The following is a 25,113-nucleotide window of genomic DNA, read 5'->3' on the forward strand; positions in this document are numbered from 1 at the left end:
GTTTATGGTGTGTACACATGGCTTTTAATCAGTCCCCATTCAATTAACTTCTTCGATTTGCTAATCAACTACCTGTCTTGATTGCACTGGATAAGAGGACTTCAATTATGGTAAATTATAATACCATGACCAAGTATCCAGGAATGCAAGACAATTATACATTATGTTAACAGAATAATAGAAAAAAAAATAATCATCTTGATAAATGACAAATGGCAGTGGATAAAATTAACTCCTATACCTAATTTTTAAGCTATTAATAAACTAATAATAAAAGACACGATCTTGACAAAATCAAGACTATCTATCTGAAACTACCAATCATTATCACAATTAATGGAAAAATGGCAGAAGCTTTTCATTAGAATCGGTAACTAAACATGTTTGTTCACTAGCACCTCAATTATCAACTGTTATTCTAAAAAAGGAATAAGGTATAATTATTATTAGAAAGATAGTGACGTATTTATTACTGTTTGAAGAAAACCATCTTACCTACCTGGAAAACCCAACAGAATCAATGAACAACTTTCAGAACTAATAAAGGAGCTTCCTAAAGAGTCTGTTTCAAAGTAAATACACAAAATATTGTCTCCCTATATTCTAACAATAAGCAATTAGACCAAATCACTAAAAAAACATATTCCACATAGATAGCAACAAAGGCTATAAAATGCCTAGGACTCAACGTGAAATGGGCTGGTCTAAAGTAAATAAAAATAACTCCTCTAAGAAACAAAAGGCACCGGTGGAAATTAATATCATTAAATGTCCAATGATAGGGAAGTAGTTAAAATTTTGTAGATGTCCATATAATGAGATGACATGAAGCCATGTTTTTAAAGAATATACTGATATGGATAAACATTACATAATTTTAAATAAAGAAAATGCAAATTATAAAAAGGTACAACATGACTACAATTATGTTTTTAAACAAAAGTCTGCACACACGCAAAAAAGATATCTTAAAATGTAAGCACATCAAAATCTTAACAGTGCTTGTCTCCAACTGGTAGGAATACAGGTGGTTTTCACTTTCTGCTTTACACTGTCTTTTCTGTATTTTCTACAATGGATAAATCAGAAAAAATTAAAAATATATATGGCCTCTTCCTAGAAATCCTAAGATGCCCAATACAGCAATGCCTCCCCCAGCACCATGAACAGAATTTAATTGTTGGCAGGTCCTATCTCATATGGCTCCCCCAGCAGCTCAGAGGCTGCTCTGGCTCTGAACGTGGGACTTCATGAGGGCGTGGTGAAGGCTAAATGCCAAGTCATCTTCCCAGAGGGACCCACGACCCCTAAAGATGACACCAAGCAAGGAAATCAGCCCAGTTGCAGACTGTGAGCCCCAGCAAACATCTCAGAACCTTCCCCAGACAACCTAGGTTCCTTGGTCACACACAATTTTCATGCCTGTGGGAGGGGCAGAGAAAATCAACCTGCCACTGCCCACAGAAGCTTTTTTACGCCCCATGTTCCAGCAGTCCAGCTCTAATCTAGACACTTCCCTGTTTCCACTGTCCCCTGCAACCCCAACCAACACTCTGGCCCTCATGCCAGTAAACAAGATTAAGTTAAGTCCCAAGACAAACTAAGATAACTCAGTGCTGTTTCTGAGGATCTTCCCCTATCTTGCTCCCCATTCCTCATCCATCACACAGGGCAGGTCACTGTTCTCCGTGGGATCTCAGGAAATACAGTTGACCCTGAACAACACTGGTTTGAGTAGCATGGGTGTGCTAATACACAGATTTTTCCAATACAGCACGGTGCTATAACTATTTTCTCTTCCTGATGATTTTCCTAACAGCATTTTCTTTTCTCTAGCTTACTTTATTATAAGAATACAGTATGTAATACCTATAACATACAAAGTCTGTGTTTATCAGCTATTTATGTTATCAGTGAGGCTTCTGGTCAACAGTAGGCTATTAGTAGCCAAGGTTTTGAAAGTCAAAAGTTACCTGTGAATTTTCTACAGTGCAGGGGCTGGTGCCCCAACGTGCCTGCCCCCACATTGTTCAAGGTCTAATGTACTTCCTTTCTTTCCCTCCCACTCCCCTTCCTCTGTTCCTTTCCTTAACTCCCTACTCCCACCCCAAGCCCCCCAGGGAAATCAAAGAGCCCGCAAATAGGTAAACAATACATACATGAGGACTGGATGGAGAAGATGCCATGTTAGTGGGGGCAGAGCCCGACAGACCATCTGCAAGCTACAAATTAAACACGCTGGTTAGCAACAGGGTTAGGGAAACCACTTCAGGGAAGACTGGACAGCCCCAAGGAAGTAGAGCTGTCCAAGCAGGGAGGCTATAAAAGCTACAGGAGGAACGTGTGTTTTGGAGTTAGGTAAGGCAGGGTCTAAATCCTGGCCCCACTGCTCTATCAGCTATGTGACCTTGGTCAAGCCCCCTGACCTCTCTGGGTCAGCATCCCAACCACAGAACAGGTACAAAAGCCCAGGTCACAGGGCAACAGTGAGTATAAGGAGTTGAAGGTCATGCATATTTAGCACAGGTGAGGCACATGAAAGTTGCTCAGCCAATGCCCCTCTCTCGCCCACTTTCTCACTGCCCTTGGCACCACTTACTCAATACCATCCTCACATGCCCACCCTATCTTTCAAACCTCCCCATCGCAGACATACTCCAAGCTCCCCACCGTTCCTGGTGGTTTCTTCTAACCGCTGGACCACACCAACCCCTGCTTGGGCATGGTTCCTACGTCTTTTCAAAGATAAGAACCAGGGCATCATCCGACTTTCCCAAAGCCTGTAAAAGGGAGGCTTGAAGAGTGTTATAATCCAACGCCCCTTTGCTATGCTAGAGAAAACTTCCTGCATCCTTTTCTGGCATCAGATCCTTGCCTGCAAGGAGTACCTGCCTTGCCTCTGGTACTGTGACTCAGTACTTTCTAGGATAAATCCCTGGGCTGCAGGGTCCAGAGAGCCTCAGAAGGCAGAACTGGAGATAGGCGACTTTGTCAGAGACCACTATAATGGTCCTAGAGAAGGTGATGGGGCTCTGGGTGGATGAGCACCAGTCTGGGTGGACAAAGCCAGGAGATGCTTTCCAGGCAGAGGGGGTAACAAGTGCAAAGGAGTAGAAGGATAAAATACAACACAGTCAAGAAAGCAAAGGGCTCAGCTCGGGAAGGAGGCACTGGGCAGCAGACAAATGAGGCTAGGGGGGGCTGAGACGATGAGCCAAGAAACAGACTCCCAGGGTCAGACTCTCTCTGCCTTTGAACCCCGAGCAGAGGGCTCCGGGAGACTCCACAGGAGGCCTGAGCCCCCCGGTGGCTGTCCGATACTTGGCTGGAAAAACCTGGGAGACACAGTCACCTGGGGGTCAGAAGGGCTTAGGAAGGCCAGGATAAAGTCTTTTGGGATCTGGGGGGAGTCTTGGAACCCACAGACCCAACTCTGCCCTGTGAAGGGGGAATCACTGAAGGGGACCCTAGTCCCCCTAAACTAGCTTTATTTAGAGCCAGAAGCACAGGCCGCGGCTAGTGAGCACCAGGCCAGGCCGCTGGATGGTGCCGGGGACTGGCCACATGCGTTGGTGGACATGGTGTGACCCCTGGCATAGACCAGATGAACTCCACGCAACCCCCCACTCCCCGGCCACCTCTGCCCCTCCCGCTCTCATCCTGAACCTCACAGAAGCCTTCTTGTTATTTTTAATGCAGTTTGTTTTTAGAAAGGTGAGAGGGAAACCAGCAGTTCACCCAAGCAAAAGGAAAAAAAATAAAGCTAAACATAGTGCTCCAAACAAAGATCTGGTCCCGCTTCCGAAATTACACGTTCCCCTTTGGGACTCAGGCATAATTTGCCGCTACAGTTCTGGGAGCACGTTGCCACCTTCACGGCGTCCCAGAGACTATAACTGGAGCAGCAGGCCCAAAATGAGCCCAAGCTGGGGAGCTTGGTGCCGCCAGCCTCAGCACCCTACCCCACAGTGCGGGGAGTGGGTCTTCACGCCTCCTGATGCCTTCTCCACCCAGTCTGCACTTCCTCCGATACCTGCCCGCCTCACACACACGCGCACACACATGCATCCACATACACTCACACACGCAGTCCCACTGCCTAGCCTGTGCTCCACTTCTTTGCCCATCAGGAAAGCCCTCCTCTCCTCTCCCCTCCCCTCTGCTGTTCTAACCCCGCCGGCCTATGGGGCCAGCCACTCCTGGGCATTTTCCTGATCCCTTAGCCCACGCTGACTCACAGGGCCAAGACAAGCACACGATCTCTGTCCCTTGCTGATAAAGCGTCTCATTTGAGATCAGTTACATACCTCTCATTTCACCCAACTGGGGTGAATATTTCAAGGTGCTCTTTCCTCTTTATCCCTCTTCAACCTGCACATGGTCCCCACCCCCAAACCCAGAAATCCTCCTTCTCTGGAGACTTACAGAGGAGATCGCCTACCTAGTGTGGGCTCTCAGAATGATAGGGAAGAGTCACCCTTGACCAGGTGACTCCAGGGGCATCTCAGTGCCCGGTGGGTGATGTGTGGGGTGGGCAGGGGCACCACCTCTGCTCTGAGCTTTCAGACCCTCTGTAAGAGATAGGGGGGGTGCTCTGTGTGTGTGTCCTGCACACTCTTTCTCTTCACCTCTTCATATTTAGAACACCAAGAACCAGCTTAATGAAAAAGCAGAGTAGTTAAAAGAGACTCCAATTTTGTTTTAAAGAGAGAAATGGAGTCTGAGTCGGAGTCAGAGACAGAAAGAGAAGCCCAGGCAAGGGCAAGGGGAAGGAGAGAAGGATATGTTGATAGAAGTTCATTCTGATAGTGTCCTTGGTTGGAAGTAATGCCTACTTATTCATAATTATCCTACATTTTCCAAATTCTATATAATTAACACATATTTATAGCCAGAAAAAGAATTAATATATCCTTTTTTAAAGCAGAGCACTAATGGAATGAAATAAGCTCTATGTCCTCTCTTTGAGGACATACCCAGGCCTGTCCTCAGAAGGTTAAAAGTCAAGGCCTTGATTCCTACAATACCACTGTGTCTAGACACACCCTCGGGAGCTTGCACACACACACACACCTGCCCCCAGCCGCCCCCACCTCTCACACACACTCATGTGCATACACCACACACATGCACACAAACACACTACCCCACCCCCAGGCTACAGGTCTAAAATCTATGCAAAGGAGAGCCGCACCAACCAAGGATAAACTATGGAGTTAATTCACACGAGCCTATCTCCTCCTGGCCCTGATCACCAGAGAAGAGCTCAAGAGGCCAGGCACCCACCCACATGGGACAGGGGTAGTGACCTAGGAGCCCAACAAGGCCAAGTGGACAGATCTGCTTATACATACATTTTGGGCCATCTCTAGAATTGGCCACTCCTGACAGAAACCACACATTTCTTGAAACCTGAAAAACCCTCTGTCATGTCAGCCCAATGATAACTTCAGGGAAGAGTCAGATGACATTTCTAAGGTGTGGCAGGTGCCTCCCAGGAACCGAGCCAATGATGCCAAGGACGTTCCTTAGCAGAGAGGAAGTACTGAGGAAGGAGACAGAGGGACTGAGACAGAAGCCAGATCTGGGCAGAGTGGATGTGCAGCCAGGACCTAGTGAGCTCAGCAGTGAGGACGACATCACCATGAGCATGAAACAGGCTGCTGAGAAACATGGGTTGGCCAAACACGAGCCAGGCAAAATCCAAAGTCAGCCAGACTTCTTGTCCCTTCTGTCCCCAGAGGGCAGGGACTTTTTCGTGTGGGGGAGGGGGAAAGGGATATAAGCCCAGCCAGAATCATCTGGCAAAGCATTTGGAACTGGTACGCATTGCCACCTGGATCTGCCTCAGAATGCCTGGTCCTGCCAAGTGCCAAGGGGTGTGCAGGAGAGACAGGGGAGCAAAAGATCTCCTGTCCAACCAAATAGGAACAGTGGATCTTGGAGAAAAACACAATACAAGCTTGGTTTTTCCCCAATTCCTCCATCAGACGCCATCAGGCCAGGGCTCCCTGGAGACCAGTGGTGGTGTCCCTGCTAGCCTCACTGGTCCATGAGAGTAGGGACAGGAGCTCAGGAGGGCAGGGTTCAAGCCTCCTCCATCAGAGCAGGCATGTCACACTTCCTCCATCTCCTGGGCCACCTCTGAGGACCTGGGAGCCCGCCTCCCCACATGTGGGCACACCTCCAGGAGCCCAGAGCCCAGCTCCTCACCCTTTGCCTGGCCAGCAGTACTAGCCAGAGTGGCCATGTGTTCCCACAAAGAGCGCAGCCCCTGCACTGGCTCAGGCCCCAGCCTCAGTTCACCCATGTCAATGCCAGGAGGATGTCCAGACTGGGCCTTCTCACTATCTACATCTGACTGTGCTTGTAGCCAGCAGGACTCAAAATAGTACCCCCCACCATCTGAGTCTGTAGACATTTTGAGGGCAGCATATACAGACTGGAAATCCTGCTGGGCAGGCCCTATACTTCCCTGCATAGGGGGCAGAAAACAGGAGCCAGGATTGGGAGGCCTAGAATTTGGGGCTAATTATCTGCCTAATTCAAGCTACAAACCCCCACTGAGGCCAGAAGGCACTAGTACTGAACATAACTGAATCCTGGGTAGGACCATCCAAAATCTCCACTTGGATTTTCCCAATCTAGAGAAGCTCCTTCTTAGACCCACATAGAGAGTAGGCAGGTCATGCATCCATGCATCCACCTACCCTCCCTCACAATGGCCCATCCAGATAGACTTCACTGAACTCCTCCTTTTAACCAGTCTCATGCTGGGTATTGAAGACACAAAAGAAATACACCCTGGTGATTGCCCTGAGCCTGGTCTGGGGAAGGTGCTGACATTTGCAGAGATAATCAGGACCTAAAGAAAAGGTAGTGACCAAGATATAGACAGGACTTGCAGGAGAAGGGGGGAAGCCGGGGACGAATCCCAGAAGGAGGTGACCACACCTAAGTTGAATCTTAAAGAAAGAGCAGGCATAGGCCAGAAGGTGTCCCCAGTAGAAAGAATGATGAGCAGAACCCCTCTTGTTTTAGCAGCAGCTAGACCCAGGTGCACACGGGAGCTGTTCCCTTGGAATGGCAGAAAGGTGAAAGATGCACAAGCAACAAAGAAGCAGAAATCAGCCCTAAATGTTAGAGGGAAGCTCCAGGGTAGCCCTGAGGATCCTGAGCCCAACTTAGCACCCCAGTGTGTTCTCTTGTTCCCAAGGCCAATATTTGTGTGGTGGTTTAAAGAAAATGGAATCTCCTGGACGCCCTATGCCAATAAATAGGCCAAGAGCCTATGGACAACAAGTACTGTCAACACAGCTTGGACACTCTCCGTCTAGGCAGCAGGGAAGCTCTGGGAGACCCAGGTCCCAGGGGTATGACCAGTGACCAGCATCATGCAAAGCCAGGAGGAGGGTGAAAACCTGAAAGAGCTCAAGGCTGGTGCTCACTGTGAGGCCTTTCCCCATCTCCACTGTGGGAAGGACTGGGTGATCTTGGCCCTAAGGAACTAGAGCAACCCAGGGCCCAAGGTGGGGAGAGTGCTCCCTGCTCAGTAAGAGGTGCCACAGTCCTCCCACCATGCTATTTGGCATTGGAGCCTGGGTCATCAGCTGGCCCTGGGTCACTCAGTTGCTGAGTATGTAGCAAAGGGATGCCTCTTAACTCTCCACAGGGTTGGATTCCCTGAGAATAAGATCCCCCTCCTTCCCCTCACCCTTTCTTTTCTTGGAGGTGGCAGGAATGGGGCAAGAGGGACTATTGGCTTGGACGCACACCCCTCCTTCTTAGCTGCTTTCAAGGTGCCCCCATACCTGAGCCTATAGTTGAACCTTACCCCCAAGCAGGGTTCTAGCTGGGGTAAGGCAATGGCGCTAGAGCACACTCAAGACTGCGTGGTCACTCTTTCCCCTGTCTTCCTTCTCTTTCATTTGCTGCCCCCACCATGATTTCCTGAGTAATCTTCAGAGAGAGCCCTCACCATGGCCCTCTAGGTAGAGGGTACTTTTTTGGGGGGCATGCTTTGGAGAAAATGACTGGGTCTTGCCCAGATGACCACACATCGCCTTCCCCCAACCCCTCCACCCCATTCCCGACCAGACTGAAAGCTCCCATCTGGGTTCCTCCACCTATACACTGTCCAGCCACCAGGGTACGAGGGAGATGTCTTACAGAGGCCATGTGGTAAGGAAGGGAAGGGAGGAGGAGTGGGAGAGACAAGGAAGGGGGAGAGGCAGCCAAGGCCAGCAGAGCCAGTGTCTTTCCCGGGGGACCAGTGCTCATCTCACCTGCATGGGGATGAGGGGCTCCTTGTCATCGATGTCAATGAGCACGTCTTCCCCAGGACTGAGTAAACTCACATCATCTGTAGGGAAGAGCCATATCCATGCCTGAGAGGGGCTCCTTCAGGGTACTCGCCCCTCTCCAGCCACAACACTCAGCCAAGACACTGAGACCAAAGGCCCTCAGCCTTCCACACTTCTCAATGTCCTTCTCTGTGTCCTTTCCTTCCCATCCAGTTCTTCCCTCTCCCATCTTCTCTCACATTCACTGTCGCCCCACCCCCACCTGGTTCTCTCTCTCTCTCCTCATCTCATAGAATCCCTGCCTTTCTGTCTCCCTCAACTCTTCCCCCACATCATCCCACCCTAGCCCTGGCCTCTCAGTTAGCCGAGAGCTGGGCGATGCCCTGAGGAAGGCAAGATTCCCACCCTCCTGGTCAGCTGAGCAGAAACCATTTCTCGCTCAGATCCAGGTAAGAGAAGGGCTTCAGGCCACGTCTCACCTGGGAAGCCCCACCTGCCCCAGCCCCTCAGCCCTGGCCCTCTCCATCAACAGCCCTACCCCCTACCTGGGCCGCCCTGTGGGGACGGATTCTCCTCGGAGTACAGGTCACACATGAAGCTCTCCAGGGAACGGATGGTACACTGGCCCACCACAGGCCGGCGGCCAAACTGGCGGTTATCAATGACCTTGATCACGATGGAGGGACAGTAGACCTCCTCCTTGGGCAGCATCTGGGCAGAGCAGGAGGGAAGCTCTGGGCTGTGGCCTGAACCCACCTCTTGGAGACTTTAGAGGAGGTGAAGGCTCTCCTTCACAGGACAAGTTCAAGGAGCAGAGAACGACTTTAAACCCACACATCACCCCCAAGAGCCATAAATCCAAAGTGGTGGTTGGCCGAAGCCAGGAGCTGGCCAGGGGAAGAGAAGCCACACACCTTTTCAGTCTGCCTCTTGAATGCTGTATGCAGAGGCTGACTTTTCCCCTACAGCTCTACCTTCCGGACACATCCAGCTCAGCCTCAAGCTAAAACAAGTCTACTTTTCCTGAACCCTCTCTGGTTGGGGAGGGGAAGAAGGGAGAAGTTGGCCCAGGACTCAACATTTCTTGCAGACAGTCCCCCCCAAGTGGATACTCAAGAGTTGGCTTACAGACCCAGATTCTTCTCCTCCCAACCCCTGCCCCAAAAGCACTTTGAACACAACTTGAAATAATTTATATGCTCTCCTTCGGTGGCGGCTTTGGCTCAGCCAAGAGGAGGCTCCTGTTGACAGCCACTGGGCCTGGAATTTCTCTAGTGCTTTCATCTTGCAAACCATTTTCCTTTCCTCAGACTTGCCTCACTCCGGCCACTAGGCCCAGGCAGCCTGGGGAGCTGCAGAAGGCTGAGAGCCTGAGGGCCTGCGGGCCGTGGCAGGGGGAGTCCACAGCAAGGCTAGAGGAGTACCCAGTCAGGGAAGGTCTGGAGGAAGCACAGAAGGTCAGAGCCCTGGCAGGCCCCCCGAGGGGAGCTCCAGGGGGCTGAGAACTTCCCTGGCAGGGAAAGGTGGGTCCTTGCAACTCCTGTGCACGCTTGTCTGGGTAGGAAGAAGCCAGCTGACCCTCATTCATGCTGCTCACAGGCTTCAACTCTTCCAGGGAGGAGATGGTGAGCACTGCTTCCCCATTTCCACAGACAAATGAGATGGGAAAGATGCCATGACCTAGCCAGGATCCCACAGGGAGGCAGAGCAGACACCCGAGCCCCTGACTCCAGAAGGGGACAGCAGGGAGGCCAGGCTTACCACTTCCATGAAAAGGGTACAGATGTCGAAGTTGGGGTTCTTCCGGAGGTTCTTGATGACACAGGACTGCACTGTCTGGCCCCCGCACTCTACCACAAGGCTAGGGGAGGAGATGCTGGCTAGCTGGTAGCTCTTCATGTTCCGCAGGCCCCACGCCAGGATCTGGGGACACAGAGTGAGGAGAGCAGCTGGAAAGGCCCCAGCCCCCAGGAAAGGCTGGGGCCAGGAAAGGGAAGGGCCAGGCTGCGTCCCCACCCCCACCCCATGCCAGGGCCCAGCTCACCTCTATGGCAGTACGCTGGAGAACAGGCTTGATGTTCTGGGGGACCATGAAGATGTTGGCCTCCCTCTGAGGTGGCGGGTAGGGCAGGTCTATGTCCTCTGACTGCAGACAATGGCAGGTGGAGCAGAGATGGTAGGAGGAAGACCAAGGCAGAGAGATAAAAAAGAAGGGGGAGGCAGTTGGGACAGAAAGGACATGGGTGGAGGGCAGAAATAGAGAGGCAAAGGCACACAAGTTGGGCAAGCAGGCAGGCAAAAATGAGAAAACTGAGTCAGTTTTTTCCAGGCACCATCTTTTCCAGCATCACAATTTGAGCACCTTGGCCTGGGATTCAGGTCACCTTGTTTCAAATGAACCCCAGGTCACCCCTCCTCCCTAATGCAAGCTCAGAGGCACCAGTGTGCTGCTCAGGGTCTCCCCATCCCTGTCACATGCACACACATGCACACGCACACACACTGCACACTTTCATCCTAGCACATCCACTCCAGCCTCACTTGGGCCCAGAGAGGACCACATCCCCTCCCGCTAGCCTGGTTCTCCTGCCCCCAGGCTCAGGCACTCCCGACATGCCAACCACCTTGGTGTCCCTCCTCCATCCCCCACACCACACCCAGACACCTGCCAGCCCTGAACCCCTACTTCTCACATCTGTCCACCACAAAGACAGAACACTCGCTCTGTGAGCCAGAAAGAGAATTTACAAATAGGAGAAGGGGATGTACGTGCCCATTATTCACGGGCGCTAACAGGAACTGCTGGGGAGGCTCCTTCACCACCATAGACCAAAGATGAGAGCAGCATGTGTCAACTCTGCTGACTGAGGGTTTGCCAGAAAGACTGAGCCAAAAATCCCCCATGATCATGAAGAAATACACAGGGAAGCAGCAGGGGCAAGGCAGGCTGTGTCACTGTAGACGAACCAACTACCAAGTCTCACAATGCTTAGGAACACAGGCTCCACCAGCTACTGACTTAGATCAATTATTTCATCTTTCCATGGCTCCATTTTTTTATCTATAAAATAGTTATTAAAAGTTGCCAAAACTCGGGATGCCTGGGTGGCTCAGTGGTTGAGCATCTGCCTTTGGCCCAGGGCCTGATCCTGGAGTCCCAGGATCGAGTCCCACGTCGGGCTCCCTGTATGGAGCCTGCTTCTCCCTCTGCCTGTGTGTCTGCCTCTCTCTCTCTCTCTCAAGAATAAATAAATAAAATTTTTGGAAAAAAAAAAAAAAAAGGTGCCAAAACTCTAGATTAATGTGAGGTTTGAAGAAGTTAATACTGACACTTAGAACAGCACCTGGTTCACATGAACCCTCAACAGGTCTCCGAGCCCACATTGCACCTTTGTGGCAATTAAAGAAAGATGTCCCTTCCTTGAGACTCTTTACTTCCACCTCAGAAAATCGTCGTATTTTACTAGCTTCTTAGAACAAGACACTTTACTGCCACCTACTGGAAAATTGCTATAATAAATACAAATACATAATGCCTGCACTGGAAATTGTATCTCCTTAGACACAGTGCCCTTATGCAGTGCACAACCCACACTTCCATACAAGAAGGCCCTGACACTCAGAAAATGTTGACTATTAAATAAAAGAGCTAGGCTGGACACTTTACAGAGCCTGCCTTGTGTAATCTCATTTAATAAACAATGGAATCAGTGGATTAATTCTCCAAGTGACTTGCTTTGGGCTCCTTCTCAAAGGATGGTGCACCCATGTACAAATGCTCTGATGTAGATGGTAGGAGCAGCTGGAGCACTGAGACACATGGGCTTCCCCTTGCCTCCATGAATCACTTCACAACCAACCCCAGTTGTCACTCTTGCCCTGTGACACAAACTACACTTCCCCAACCTGCAGCGGTTAAGAAGCTCATTTCTAGAATTGGTTGGGCCTCAGTTCTAGTTCCAGCCCTGCTGCCTTCTAGCTGTTTGACCTTGGGCAAATTACTCAATGCCTGTGACTCATTACCCTCCTATGAAGATCCAGGATAACAGTACCCCTGGAGCCTGCTCCAACAATTCAGTGAGAACAAACCTCAAGTGTCTGGCACCCAGGAGCTGCTCAGTCAATGGCAGCAATTGTAAGGATGGCATTATTGTTGTCAGTACCATTGTTTTCACCAGGAGGGCTGTTGCTCTCCCAGGGTGACTTGAGGAGAACCGAGCCCCCAGTAGCATTTCTCAGAACAACACTGGCTTCCGAACTACCCCTATGTCACACAGGCACCAAGTGAAGGAATTCATAATCTTCCTCCAGACCTTCAAAGCAGATGACATGGGATAGGAAGTGCCTACATTTTTGGACTGGCTGGGAGACAAACGCTGTCAGGAGGAGTGGCAATGTGCAGAGCTGCCACAGGGCACAACTCCACGGCCTGCTGGGCATGTCACAGTACACATAAGTAGTGGCCTGGAGGGAAAGGTTTTGCCTGAAGGTCTGCTCATGGTCTGTTTGTGGCCTGCTTAAGGCTGGTGCCCAGCCCGATGTGAGGGGCCCAAGGCCCAAACCCCAATACTGAAAGGAGCAAAAAAGAAGGGACTGGGAGGGGCAGAAAGATCAGGCCCTTCTCACATGCTTATACCGTTCTCCTGAATCACCAGAAAAACTCATTAATATATTCCCCCACCCTGAACATTTCTCTCCAGGCCCCCCAAACTCTGGGCAGTGTCCCTCTGATTCCTGTTTATCCCTCATTTGCACATTCCCGCTTTCCTCCCAGCTCTGCTGAGCTCCATGGTGACGACATTCCCCTCTACAGGCTGAGGACCAGGCTCCCCATTTTCAGGAACCTGTTTGTGAGGACAGGGAACAAGAGCCTTGAGCAGGCTTGAGCTCCAGTACCGTTTGGAGGAGGCCCTGGAGGAAGAAGGCAGGTGCACACAGCTGCGGAACACCAGGCCCAGCAGAAGCAGAAGGAAGAAAGAAGCAGAGATAGTGGTTAGAGGTGTGTCCACGGGCAGCTTCCTTGGCACAGCGTGAGGCCGCCATTCTCATCCCAAACCAATCTCTGTCCACCTCACCATCCCCCCAGGGGTCTAGGCACATGTTTGTTCCCTGCCATTTGTCAGCAGGACCCCTGCCTCTGCAGCCCACCCCCACACCCCACAGCCCCCATCCTCCTCCCCGGCGTGCACACCCACATGCCCCTTCATCCCTCTGGAGTTATCGCTGCACAGCCACACCTAAAGCCTCCCTTGTTCCCAGCCACGTCCCATCCCGAGCTCCCCAGCAGCTGGATCGTTTCCTTCCCTATTTAGAGATGGTCTCTCATATCCATCCCTGCCCTGCTCTGTGTCTTCCAGCAGCCTCCCTCCTTCTCCCCTCTCTTGCTTCCACAAGGCCCTCTGCCCCCAGCACGCCTGCTCCGGAAACTTCACTGTCCTAAATCAACGACAGCCTGCTTGTAGCTCAACCCGAAGGCCACTGGCAGGCTCGCATCTCTCCCTCTCCTCAGCAGCATCCTGCCAACTGACCTCGGCCTCCTTCCTGAGACCGTCCCTGTGGTTTCTCTCTGCTGCCCCTTTCCCCCTCACCCCCCTCTGTTGGCTGAGTCTCCTCAGCCAGTTTCCTGGGCTTTCTGCCTTCAGACCCACATTGCCTACCTCTTCCTGCTCAGTTTGCCCATGTGCCCCACTGGCCTCTAACACTGAACAGGTCCCAAACTGGATCAAGTTATCCCCTCAAAACCTGCTCTCTCCCCATGACATCTCAGAAACCAGCCCCACCATCCACCTTGACCATCAAGCCAAAAAGCCCCACGCCACCCTTGGCTCTCTTCCCCTTCACACCATGTCCCATGGACCACCTGGCCTTCATGATTCTGTCTCCTAAACTTCTCACATGCCCATCCACCTGTCTCCTTCCCTCACCCCCTCTCACCTGGATTCACCAGCATCCCCCTAAGTGGTCTCCTTGCATCTGGTTTTGCAAATCCCTTCCCAAGAGAGCCAATGTGTGCTGTATTCTGCAACCAGGGGAAGTGTTCTAAGAATTTAATTCTGTCAAACGCTCCCCAGCTGCTCAGGATGAATTCCAAGTTCCATGACACGGCCTCCAAGACCCCTCATCTTCTATTTCCTTCTGACTTCTCTGGTCCTGCCTCCCACTAGATAATCTTCCCTTTTGGGATCCCAGAGAATGATGAGCCACCTCCCCATACATGCTCAACACTGGCCCTCCTGAACACGAGCAAGTTGTAGAGCCAGCACACTCTCTTTTCCTTTGAGGCTTGGAGTTGCCAGTCCCTCTGAAATGCTCTTCTGCCCACCTCAACTGGCCACCTCCTTCTCAGACTTCAGATCTCCATTTAAATCCTCCCTGGTGTCTTGAGCTCAAGATAAGCAGCCCCATGGCTTCTGCAGCAACTTGCCTCACTCCCACTGAAAGACACACCACCCCGTGCCATTCTTGTGTGTTCCACTGGCAGCTCTGCGCACGGGGACCACAGCTGAAATCCCTGTCCAAGGACTACAGGATGATGAATGAGTAATCGAGGGGAGGGAGGGATGGCAGAGGAATGAATGGGTGGGCAGATGGTTGAATAAAGAACCCACCCACCAAAAAAAAATAAAAATAAAAAAATAAAGAACCCACCCAGCACACTCTCCCTTCCTCCCCAGCATCCTGTCTGCACCAACCTGCTTCATGGGTCCTCACCAACCCCCTTCCCCATGCCTGCTCCTCGCTCCCTCTGACTGAATGGGCTTCCCAGACCACCTTCCTCAATCTAACACATCTCTCGGGGGCTCATTCAAGCTCTCCATTTCCAGAAAATCTCCCAACTGTTCCAGAAACTTCTTACCACCCTATGATAAGGTCCTGACTGGTCTGTGACACCTCACTGTGAGAGTCCTGTGGCCCTGGCCAGATGACCAAACTCCTGAGCCTGAGTTCCTCCACTTCTGGTCCAGACAATGTGAGGGGCTCAACACCCTCTTCCAGGCCAGTGATTCTCGGGGAGGGTGGGGGGCTGCAGCGATCCTATCACATCCAGGGAAGCATATCGACACTGCCAGAGGATAGACGCAGACTCCAAGTATCACCAGGACATTGTAATTCACTGTCCTATGTGATACGAGGACCCTGAGGACCACGGACCTGGAGGGCAGCTATACAACGGAAGTCTAATTAGATGAAGCCACCCATGACCAATCCCTCCCTCGCACCCCACCCCCTGCCACCCTGAGTGCAGGCAGACCTGGGGCCACCCCACTGATGGGTCCTACAGGTGTGCAGGGTGTTTACTGAACTGCTCACATCAAGAGGACAGGGACGCAAGAACAGATGAGGCTCTCTCCCCCGTCAGAGCAAAATCTACCTTATGTCCCCTTCAGTCTGTTCAGCAGGCCAGCTGAGCACAGAGAGCTGAGGACAAGCCTTGAGGGGCACTTCCTCCCCTAGGTCAGAGGGCCACCACACTAGACAGACATTCATTCCCAGGGCAGGGCTGGGGGAAGGGTTGACCTCCCCGCCTCCACCGAAGTTGTCCTGTTAGCAGCAGCCCCAGAGACTCCCACCTCATGGGGCCAGGACGCTCAGAGGACCCTCTAGACATTCAGATCCTGGCTCCTCCGGGAGCTCCAGGCGGGGGCAGCCAGGCGTGCTGGGAGGGCTCCATTGTCTGCCTGCCCCACCCAGCTCGTTAGGAACAACATGTTGCTCTAATTACACTTCCCAGGAAAAACAGTGTTTTAAATTAAGGCCTTGGGGGAGGGAAAGGGGGATGGGGGGACCACTGGGTTTATTTTCCTGATTGCAAAACACCAAAATTTTCCTTCTCGTGGATTTGGGGGTGCCAGAGAGTACCTCGTGTACGTCTCCAACTAGAAGCCATACCCTGGATTTGGAAGGGGACAGAAAGACATCCGGTTGGCCCCCTGAGCCCTCGGGGAAAAACAGCCATGGAGTAGGCAGTCCCTTCTAGCAGGGCATCCCCCCCCCTTGGAGCAAGACAGGAGCGGCAGGACCAAGGGTAATACCCCGAAGAGCGCCCCCTTAAATGGTCAGGTCTGCAAGCCTCAGCTGTGCCCACTGGGTCCCCCAGTGGGATCTCCCTCTGCACAGAGTCCCGCATCCTCGGGGCCCCCCGTTGTTAAGGAAACCACCGTCACCTCTTCTGCCACCGGTGTGTACGTGTGCGCGCGTTCTTACGCTTGTACACACTCGCGCACATGCACGCTCTCCAGTTCTCAGGAAATCTAAAATTGCAGTTTCTTTGAACTCATTCCCCTTGGCAGCACGGACCGCCTTTGTTCTCCAGACAAAAAGGAAAAGAAACGAGACAGAGGGCTCAGAAGAGGCGGGAAGAAGGAGGGAGAGAAGGAGCCGGAGGCCAAGGAGCAAATCAAGGAAGAGGGAAACAGGAAGGGAGAGCGGAAGAGGAGAAGGTGAGCGAGGCTCAGGAAGGGGGGTTCTTGCTCTACTCTGACAGAAAGACAAACTGGGGAGCCGGGGACGGAAGTTCTCCCCTCACCCATGCTCTCTGCAAGGACCCAGGTCTCCCAGACGTCAACGAAGCCTCAAAGACACAAGGCAAGTGTCCCCCCTTTGAAGCCTCAAAGACAATGGGAAGTGTCCCAGTTCCCCGGGCCAGAGCTCCCAGAGAGGGCTGCTCCAGATGGGCATAAAGCCTGGGGGAGGGGAAATCATGCCACACAACAATATGGCCCCAGGTGGTGACAAGCCCCCAGCCCAAGGCAATTCCATCTAGATCCCAATCCCCAACTCCTTCTGCCAATCCCTGCTTCTGATGTTAGCTCAGTGTCACCTCTTCCAGGAAGCCATCCTCACTGTCCTCCAGTGGCTCTGGGAGCCATCAGCACAGCTTAGGCAGATGTCATTCCCAGACACTCTGTCCCCCACACTGGCGTGGAATGCACTGGCCAGAGGCACTCCCCACCAGAAAGGCCGCCCTTAAAGCATCCTTCAGTCACAAAAGCCTCTTACCTGGTCCGGCCCCCTGCTCCCCAGCCCACACCCCCTGCAGCCACTAGCTTCCTAACAAACCCATCTGCCCTGTATGCCCCCAGACTTCCAAGGGCCAGTGGCCCAGAATCTAAACTGCCAGCATGCCTTCCCACAGCCTCAGGGAAGCTGGTGCACCCTTCACAAGGATCAGGCCGGAGCCTGGAGGGAGTTGAAGGGAGGGGGATGCATGGCAGGAGTCTGGCCACAGCAAAGACAGAAAACTTCTGTTAAGGCATCAGGCTTCCTACGGACCCAGCAGCAGCAGCTGGACTAACCTATCCCTGGAGATTCTTGAAATGAAATAGGACCCAAGACCTTGGTATGAGGCTTAGCCTTCAAGTGCAAAGCAAGTGGCTGAGCCATGGAGCCCTGGGTCTGGCCCCCCAGAAGGAGGTGATCCACAAGATCATCCTCTGGGGTTGTTCCCTGGACTGCCTGATACTCCATTCATCCCACGGGGCCTTCGACCCCTTAAACCTGCTGACTCAGCCCAGCCCCGTGCCCAACAGACCCCCAAGATTTGCTCTCCTCTCACCCTGCTGACCCACACCCCACCTCAGCCTGTGGCCTGGCTGGCTCTGTGGCAGGACACTTGGCCCTCTTCAGGGTCTGGCCCAAAAGCGGCAGATTTTAATTTGCTTCTTGACAAGACCACAGCCAGAGCCCCGCTCTCGGAATCTGAGCCTTCACTGTTACATATTACAAATCCAGCTATTAAGGACTTTAGCTTTTTTTAATAACTCATCCCTGGGCTGGGTCTTCTTCAGAGCAGGCTGTGGGTTTTGGCCACAAAGTGCTTTCAATCAAGAGGAAGGGCTCCGTGCTGCTTCCCTGGACAGGGCTCGGCTCCCCTTTCCAAATCGGCAGTCTTTCGCAACTGCGGCCAAAAGCAGGAGGCTGCCTGTCAGGCACAATTATGGCCAGCTCACTTGGCGGACCCCACCTTGGTCTGGGAGCAAAAGGAAGTGAGGTAAGGGGCGCGGGGCCTGCGGATCCCACATCCTGACCCTGCACTTCGAGTCCAAATTGCACTGGAAATGTCAAAGGGTGCCCGCTCCCAGCCTGGGGATTCCCTGATGGCAGGAAGTGGCTGCCCTTTCCCCAGCCCATCTGACCAGGGCTCTCCTTCCTGTCTCCCTGCCCAGGCCTCTGCCCAGGCCTCTGCCCAGGCCTCTGTCCCTGCTCACTCCTGAGGACCTGCGCACAGAGGGGGTGCAGGAGGCCATAAGGGAACATGCTCCTCATCCCTCGGGGCAAAGGATGTGGCCTTACTTCCTCTGGAAGCCAATCCCAATCTTCTTCCAGAACCTAGGAATCCCCAATCCCACCAGCCCCTAAAGCAGCCAGGCCCTAAACTGGTGCTTGGCCCTTTGAGCCAAAGGCGCGTTCCCCGTCTTTCTGCAGCAAAGTCTGGCTAAAGCTACCTTCACCAGAAAGGCTTCCTTGACTACTCTAGGCCCCTTAGGAAGATTTTATTCTTGAAAACATGCCACCTGGTACTCGGCCAGATGAGACCCTGCATTTCTGCCAGGAGACCTAGATGACTTCAGCCTCCGACAGGGCAGCAAGCCTTCTGAGGCCAGAATCATACTAGGATATACCCCCATGCAGCCCTGGATCAGCACAGAGTAAGGGGAGTGAAATCCAGTCAGGTCTCTGAGTGGCAGATGTCCACTGAGGCACCAGGAACCCAGAAGGCTCTGTGGCACCTGCCCAGAGGTGAGCCTTCTCCTTCCCTCTGCCCTCCTGCACCCAGCTGTGAGGGGCCAGCTCACCTCTTCCAGGATTCCTGACATATCCTGTACCTAGGCCGCAGCATGGGATGATCCATGTCCAGGAGATTGGTGGAGGGAAGAGAGAAGGGAGGGTAAAAGTTTACCATCAGTGACACGGAGACTCGGCTGGGGCAGAGATCAACACATCAGATTCACCCTAAGAGAAGCCAAGAGAAACTGCCTCCCATGGAGGGTATGGGTGGTGTGCATCCAGCCATGCCTTCCACATGGTTCCTTGAGAAGGAAAGTGTGATGGGGTGTCGATGCAGAGACTGGTGGAGAGGCCAAAGTGTTAACCTAGAGCCCTGGCATCTCTGGAGGTGACAGGTGGTGGGAAGGGTCCCAGACCCTGTGCAGCACCCCCAGGAAACAGCCAGGCCTCACCCCCTGGCACTGCTGTTTCTGCTGAAGCATATGGATTTGGAGAGGCAAGGAGAAACCACCCAGATCCCCAGGGGCAGGCAGGCCTGAGAGCAGGAGCTTGGACTGGACAGCAGAGAGAGAGAGAGAGAGAGAGAGAGAGAGGGAGGGAGGGAGGGAGACAAGCCAAAGAGGTGGGGGGGGGGCGGAGGGGAGAAGCAGAGGGGTAGAGTGGGGGACAAGCAATAAAGGAGAGCCCCGCTGGGTAAGAACTGTCTGCAAATTGTGCAGGCTGCCTCGTAAGGGGGGAGGCCTCCAAACACAGCCCAAAGGACCACTTCTCAAAACTGCAGCTGAGCCTGGCAGAGAATAGTACTTCCTGAATCAAATTAGCAGGGTTCCAGGAAAGCTCTACATTTTCTACCATGACCCCCACAAGAAGGGGAGCAGGGAGCAGGGAATAAAGCAGAGGGAAGAAAACCAGGTCATGGTGGCAACAAGGAGCCAAGGAAGAGTGTCTCAATCACAACTTGGGGACCAAGCATGGCTCAGAGCCCCTGGAGAGCTTCTGAGTACACAGGGTTGCTGCCCTGTCCCCTCAAGGTACACTTCAGCCCGTCTGAAGTAGGGCCTGAGACTTGGCATTTCTTACCACACCTCAACAGTGTTCAGCACTGGCTGCACATTAAAATCCCCTGGGGAATGGAGATGGGTGGGAGGATAAGGTAAGTGGGTGATGGGCACTAAGGAGGGCACTTGATGGGATGAGCACTGTGTGTTGTGTTATATGTTGGCAAATTGAATTTTAATTTTTAAAAAATCCCCCAGGGAACACCAAAGGCCACCAATGCCTGGGCCACTCCTCCAAGAAGTTGTGTTTTGATCGGTCCGGGGTGCAGCCTGAGTACTGGTGATCTCTAAAGCTGCCCCCAGGGATTCTAATATGCCACCCAGCCGAGAGCCACTGGTCTGGGTGACCACAGGGTCATTTAATTCTGAGATCTGTGATTCTCGGGCTTCTCCGGGAAGAAGGGCAGGAAAGGCCAGAGCCAGACAGGGACCCCAGCCCCTGCCCACCCTACCCCGTGGCCCCCCTGGGGTCTTCCTCTGCTTGGCCGCAGGATGGTGGTGACACGTGTATGCCTGATGGCCCTTCCTAGCCCGGGGTGGTTGCGGGGGGGGGGGGGGGGGGCGGGCGGACCCTGCAAGCCAAGAGAGGTGCAATCGGTTACAGAAGAAAAGGGAAGAGCAAGACTTACCTCAAAACCAGGAATATGGTGAATGGCCGGCTAGGGTACAGAAGAAAGAGAACTTTGGTCAGATGCCTGGCACCCAAGCCCCCAACACCCTGCTTTCTGCCCTGGCTAGGCAAACACACTTCCCACCACAAAATGACACTCATGGAATGTGTCAGTGATCAGACAGTGCAGGGGTTTGCAGAGTCTAGTCCTCGAAGGCCTAGGGGACTCATCAGAGGAATCTGGAGGTGGTGGGTAACCTCAAGGGAAAGCCAGGTTTGTGGTATGTGGCGCTCCCTTCCAGACACCTCACCCAGAGTAGCCCTATTTCTACCTGGCTTACATTGTGAGGTTCACATCACAGTAAGAGGAAGTTTGGAGATGTGGCTATAAACCAAACGCCCTTTCATAACAGGAAGGTGGCTGGTCCTGGGTCATGGAGCTAGGCCAGGGCAGAGGTGGCACTAGACCAGAGGCCCTGCCCTTACCTGCCCGTGGAGATGCCCCCAACACACTTAAGCCTCCCCAAACCAGATCACAGAGGTCCTATTCCCAGAAACCACCTCAAGTTATGACCCAGCGATAAAGATATCCAATGGCCAGAAGATTCAGGCATTCTAGCACAATCCAGATCCCAACACTCTCCCTAACAGAGCATGTTGTGATTTGAGGTTCAGAAAAGATGGGCAAAACCCAACCCTTAGCAGAAGGCCTGACAGCAGGTGACTGTTCAGTGTTCCCCAATGACTGCAGGCCCCCAATCAGTGAAGAGGGATTGATTGCAGTCCCCTCTACTCCATTGGGACATCCCCTCCCTGGGCTCCCTGTCACCCCTACTATGTATGTACTCCCTGCCTGGGTCTCCTGGATATGGATATGAACCAGCCTCACCTTTTCTCTCTGGATGAGCTCAAAAGAGGCCAGCAGTTCCCCCGCCGACTGGCTGCCCCTAATCAGTGGGAACCAGGCCAGCCGGGGTGTCCGCTCCAGGCTGGGCTGACAAATGCAGCGTCCCATAAACTCATCTGCACCCTAGACCAGGCATGAAGAAAGAGTCAGCATCTCCCAGTCCAGGACTCTGAGTAGCCTCAGAGCAACCACCAGACCTATATCCAGCCTCCTGAACTAGAAAGGGACTCGAGAGTTGCGGCAGCCCCCTGGTGCAGAATGATACACTCTGTCCCCCACCCCCTTAGCAACCACTTCAAATCCCCATCAAGGTCAAAAATGCCTCCATATGTCTAACTAGCCTCACCTTGATTTAATTTCAAGCTCTGAGCTCCTTAGAGACCACAGTGACAGCTCCCTAGCATTTTGCTAACACCCTCAGCATGGTAGGTGTTTACATTTCCAAAGGCTTTTGCATGTCCTTTAAGTTCCCCACTTCCTAGCTGGGAAGTTGTGATCACTCATCAAATTCAATGGGTCTTGTTAAAATGATATTTTAGTCTTATTCATCTGCTCAGGACCTTCCATGGTTCCCACTCCCTGGAGGATAGAACCCCCATCTCCTGGCATGGAAAGCCCCTCACTGGAGCCTACTTGCCTCTCCCGCCCTGCCTCATTCCCTCCGCACACCCCCTGCTCCAGTCTCCTGGCCTCCATAGACCTCTCAGCCCCTGGTCTTCACGTGAGCCATCTTCCCCAGCTGTGCTGCCCTCTGACCTTCTCAGCCATCACCCATGGCCCTGCCCAAGCGTGGCCCTCTGGCATGGGCCTCCATGACCTCACTGTCCTGTGACTCCAGACGTGTGATTAGCATCCCCAAGGTGGCAGCGGCAGGACTGGGGTCTTGGCCAGATGGTGCCGCAGCCTTTACAAGCCCTGGTGCCTTGCCGAGGCCCTCATCTGGAGAGAAGGAGCAGAACTTCTGGGAAGCACCACTGACTGCAGTCATGACACTGCTGGGGATGTCCCACACAGCAGATCATAGTCCAGCATCAACCACTAAGCGTAGACAGCAGCCACAGCGCTGGGAGGGGTCCTGGAGGCCCCTCTGGCCTGCGGGTTGCCCCATTCGCTGTGGTTCATGGAGAGGTTATGGGGAGGGGATCCTGGGCAGCCAGGCCAGCAGGAGCTCCAGGCAATGGCTACAGTCACTTGATATGTTAACAATGTATGCAGCCTCTGCTCTGCCCCAGGACCCTGGAGCCCAGCCACCTGGAAGATGCCATGGCTCTTCTCCCCCTGGGTCCCCCCAGGCCCTGGCCTGCAGGAGAGAGACAGGGTCAGAGCAACATTTTCAAAAGAGGAGGTGGGATGCTATTGGAAGAAAGGCTGTGTGCAGCCAGGCTCCCGGCTCACCTTGATCTAGCACTCGCACCTGCTCCTCTGCCAAGCCCCTGGCCCAGCGCATCCTGGTCCTCCCGCCCCTCCCTTCTTCCTGCCCCCAAGGTGCCAGGCCCTGTGCTCTTCCCCAGACAGTTCCAAACAGACTCCTCCTCCAGTTGATCAGCCCCCCCGACAGAGCCAAGGGAAGAGCCCATCGGTGGACCTTCCCAGCTCAGGCCTATGATTCACTGCCCACTACCAGCTGGCCCCCTCCACCTGGTGGGACACCCCAAACAGCATCACCTTGCCCCACCCCCTAGTTACCACACCTTCCCAGAGAACCTGACATCCAGCCATGGCAACTCTTTCTGGAAATATCTTCCAAATCCTGCCCCTCCCCTTCTATCCACTGCCACCCCACCCAACCCCAGGCCCCTCTACCAAACATGCTGTCAGGCAATCCGTCTCTCCCTTCTCTTCTTTTCAAAATGTTGCCTGACCACCTCACTCCCCTTCTCCCCAGGCCTCCTACTCCTGTCTTCTCTTTCCCAGCTTGCTCTCGGCTCTCCTTATCTCCCTTTGCCCTGGGCTGGGTTGGAATGCCCTAATACCCCAATTATGTTTCCTTCAGGGCCTGGGTCTTTCCCAAGGCCTTCCCTCAAGTTCCAGCCCTGGGCTTTATCTCCCTCTGGGAATCTTCTAGAGCTGCACCTTGTGGCTGTTTAAACATAAAGTTTAATTAATTACAACTAAAAATTAAAATTGAGTTTCTCAGTTGCAGTAGCCACTTTTCAACTGCTTGATTGCCACCTGTGGTGAGCAGCTCCCGTTCCAAGCAGCGCAGCAGGGCCATAGGGCTTTGCCAACACCGCAGGAGGTTCTGTAGGAGGCCCTCCCTGTACCACTGGAAGCATCTCTGCTCTGCAGGTAATTCTCGCCTCCCACCTACACTGGGAACTCCAAGTGCCAGCCACTCAGCCCAGCACATAAGTGCTTGATAACTGGAGAGTCGATGCATCTCTCGATGGGGAGAAGAGTCTACTGGCCTAGGGTCTTAGAAGCAAGTTAGAGGCAGAGACACCCTGACCCACAGCCAAATACCCTTTCCAGTTCCATCCCCTTTCCCTGATGCATGCACAGCACGTGTGTAAGCAATCCATTATCAATTACTCTGGAATAGTTTTAACTGCTCTGTAGCCTGTGGGGTCAGGGGAAAGACCATCTGGCTGGGTACCCCTCCCGGTGGTGTCTCCTCCTGGCTCCTGGAGGCCACGGGCAGTGAGGGGACGAGAGAGGAAGGCAGGTGGACTCACGTAGGTGTCGTGGTCATACAGCTCCACCACAATGCTGGGCGGCTGCTCAGCGATACTGGCTGGCTCACCAAAGATCTCAATCTCATAGAAGATAAGCGTCTGGTCCCAGGTGGGGTTCAGAGTGTTCTTCGCCACCACTGTCTTCTGGCTCTGGTGCAGGAAGGAGACGATGGCGTAGGGATCTGTGTGGACCAGGCCCAGGGAAGGGAGGCAGGACATAGCAGGGACCGTGAGAATTGTCTCTGCTCAGGCGTTATGTGGGTCACAAAGCCGGAGCAGAATCGTGGCTGCTGCTCTGGAGCAACAACCTACATTTCCCCAGCCACCACCACCCCACCACCCCAGGCCCAGCCCCCTAATAAGGCCAGCTGGTGGGCTACAGGGGAGAAATGGAGCCGAGGTCCAGGAGAGCAGGCTCAGAGAACCAAAGAACTTCCCTTCTGGGCTTCTTACCGGACTGGCCCCTGGGAGCCAGGTCCAGCTAGGAGAAGTGAGTGCCTGGATCATGCGTTCCTTCATTCATCCCACAAGCATTTACTGAGTGCCTTCTGCATGCCAGGCCAAGAGCTAGGAGCTCAGGGCTGAGAATACAATTAGAGCAAAACCATAATCCATACAAGCAACTATAAAACTACAATTCTGATCAGCGCTTTGAAATAGGATAAAAGTCGCAGTGGCGTGAAAGAGGTTCCTTGAGAAAGGGAGAGTAGAGCAGAGATGCTAGTGCCATCAGACTAGGGTGCCTAGGCCTATATTTTAGCAAGCCCACTCTGGCTGCCACATGGAGAATAGCCTGGAGGAGGCAGGGACACCAGTAATGAGGCCTCTGCCA

At 53.1% G+C, this 25,113-nt stretch overlaps 1 protein-coding gene across 27 annotated transcripts in view; it reads right to left on the bottom strand.

Annotated features, from left to right (window-relative positions):
* The window catches only part of DYSF (dysferlin), a 216,353-nt gene that overhangs the window by 54,524 nt on the left and 136,716 nt on the right, over window positions 1–25,113 (bottom strand). For 10 of the 27 annotated variants that reach the window (XM_025453524.3, XM_025453536.3, XM_025453534.3 and 7 more), the window contains 8 exons: window positions 24,282–24,463; window positions 21,589–21,729; window positions 20,719–20,748; window positions 19,100–19,129; window positions 10,348–10,449; window positions 10,065–10,226; window positions 8,849–9,014; window positions 8,286–8,362 (listed from right to left, as the gene is read on the bottom strand). In XM_025453524.3, coding sequence (XP_025309309.3) covers window positions 8,286–8,362; window positions 8,849–9,014; window positions 10,065–10,226; window positions 10,348–10,449; window positions 19,100–19,129; window positions 20,719–20,748; window positions 21,589–21,729; window positions 24,282–24,463 — 890 coding nt within the window. Of the gene's footprint in view, window positions 1–2,159; window positions 2,223–8,285; window positions 8,363–8,848; window positions 9,015–10,064; window positions 10,227–10,347; window positions 10,450–13,199; window positions 13,242–19,099; window positions 19,130–20,718; window positions 20,749–21,588; window positions 21,730–24,281; window positions 24,464–25,113 lie in introns of all 27 variants that reach the window. The other 17 variants (XM_049095371.1, XM_049095366.1, XM_049095368.1 and 14 more) reach the window with 3 other exon arrangements.

The sequence above is a fragment of the Canis lupus genome, chromosome 17 (genome assembly GCF_003254725.2).
Source record: "Canis lupus dingo isolate Sandy chromosome 17, ASM325472v2, whole genome shotgun sequence".
In the NCBI taxonomy this organism is placed as follows: Eukaryota; Metazoa; Chordata; class Mammalia; order Carnivora; family Canidae; genus Canis; species Canis lupus.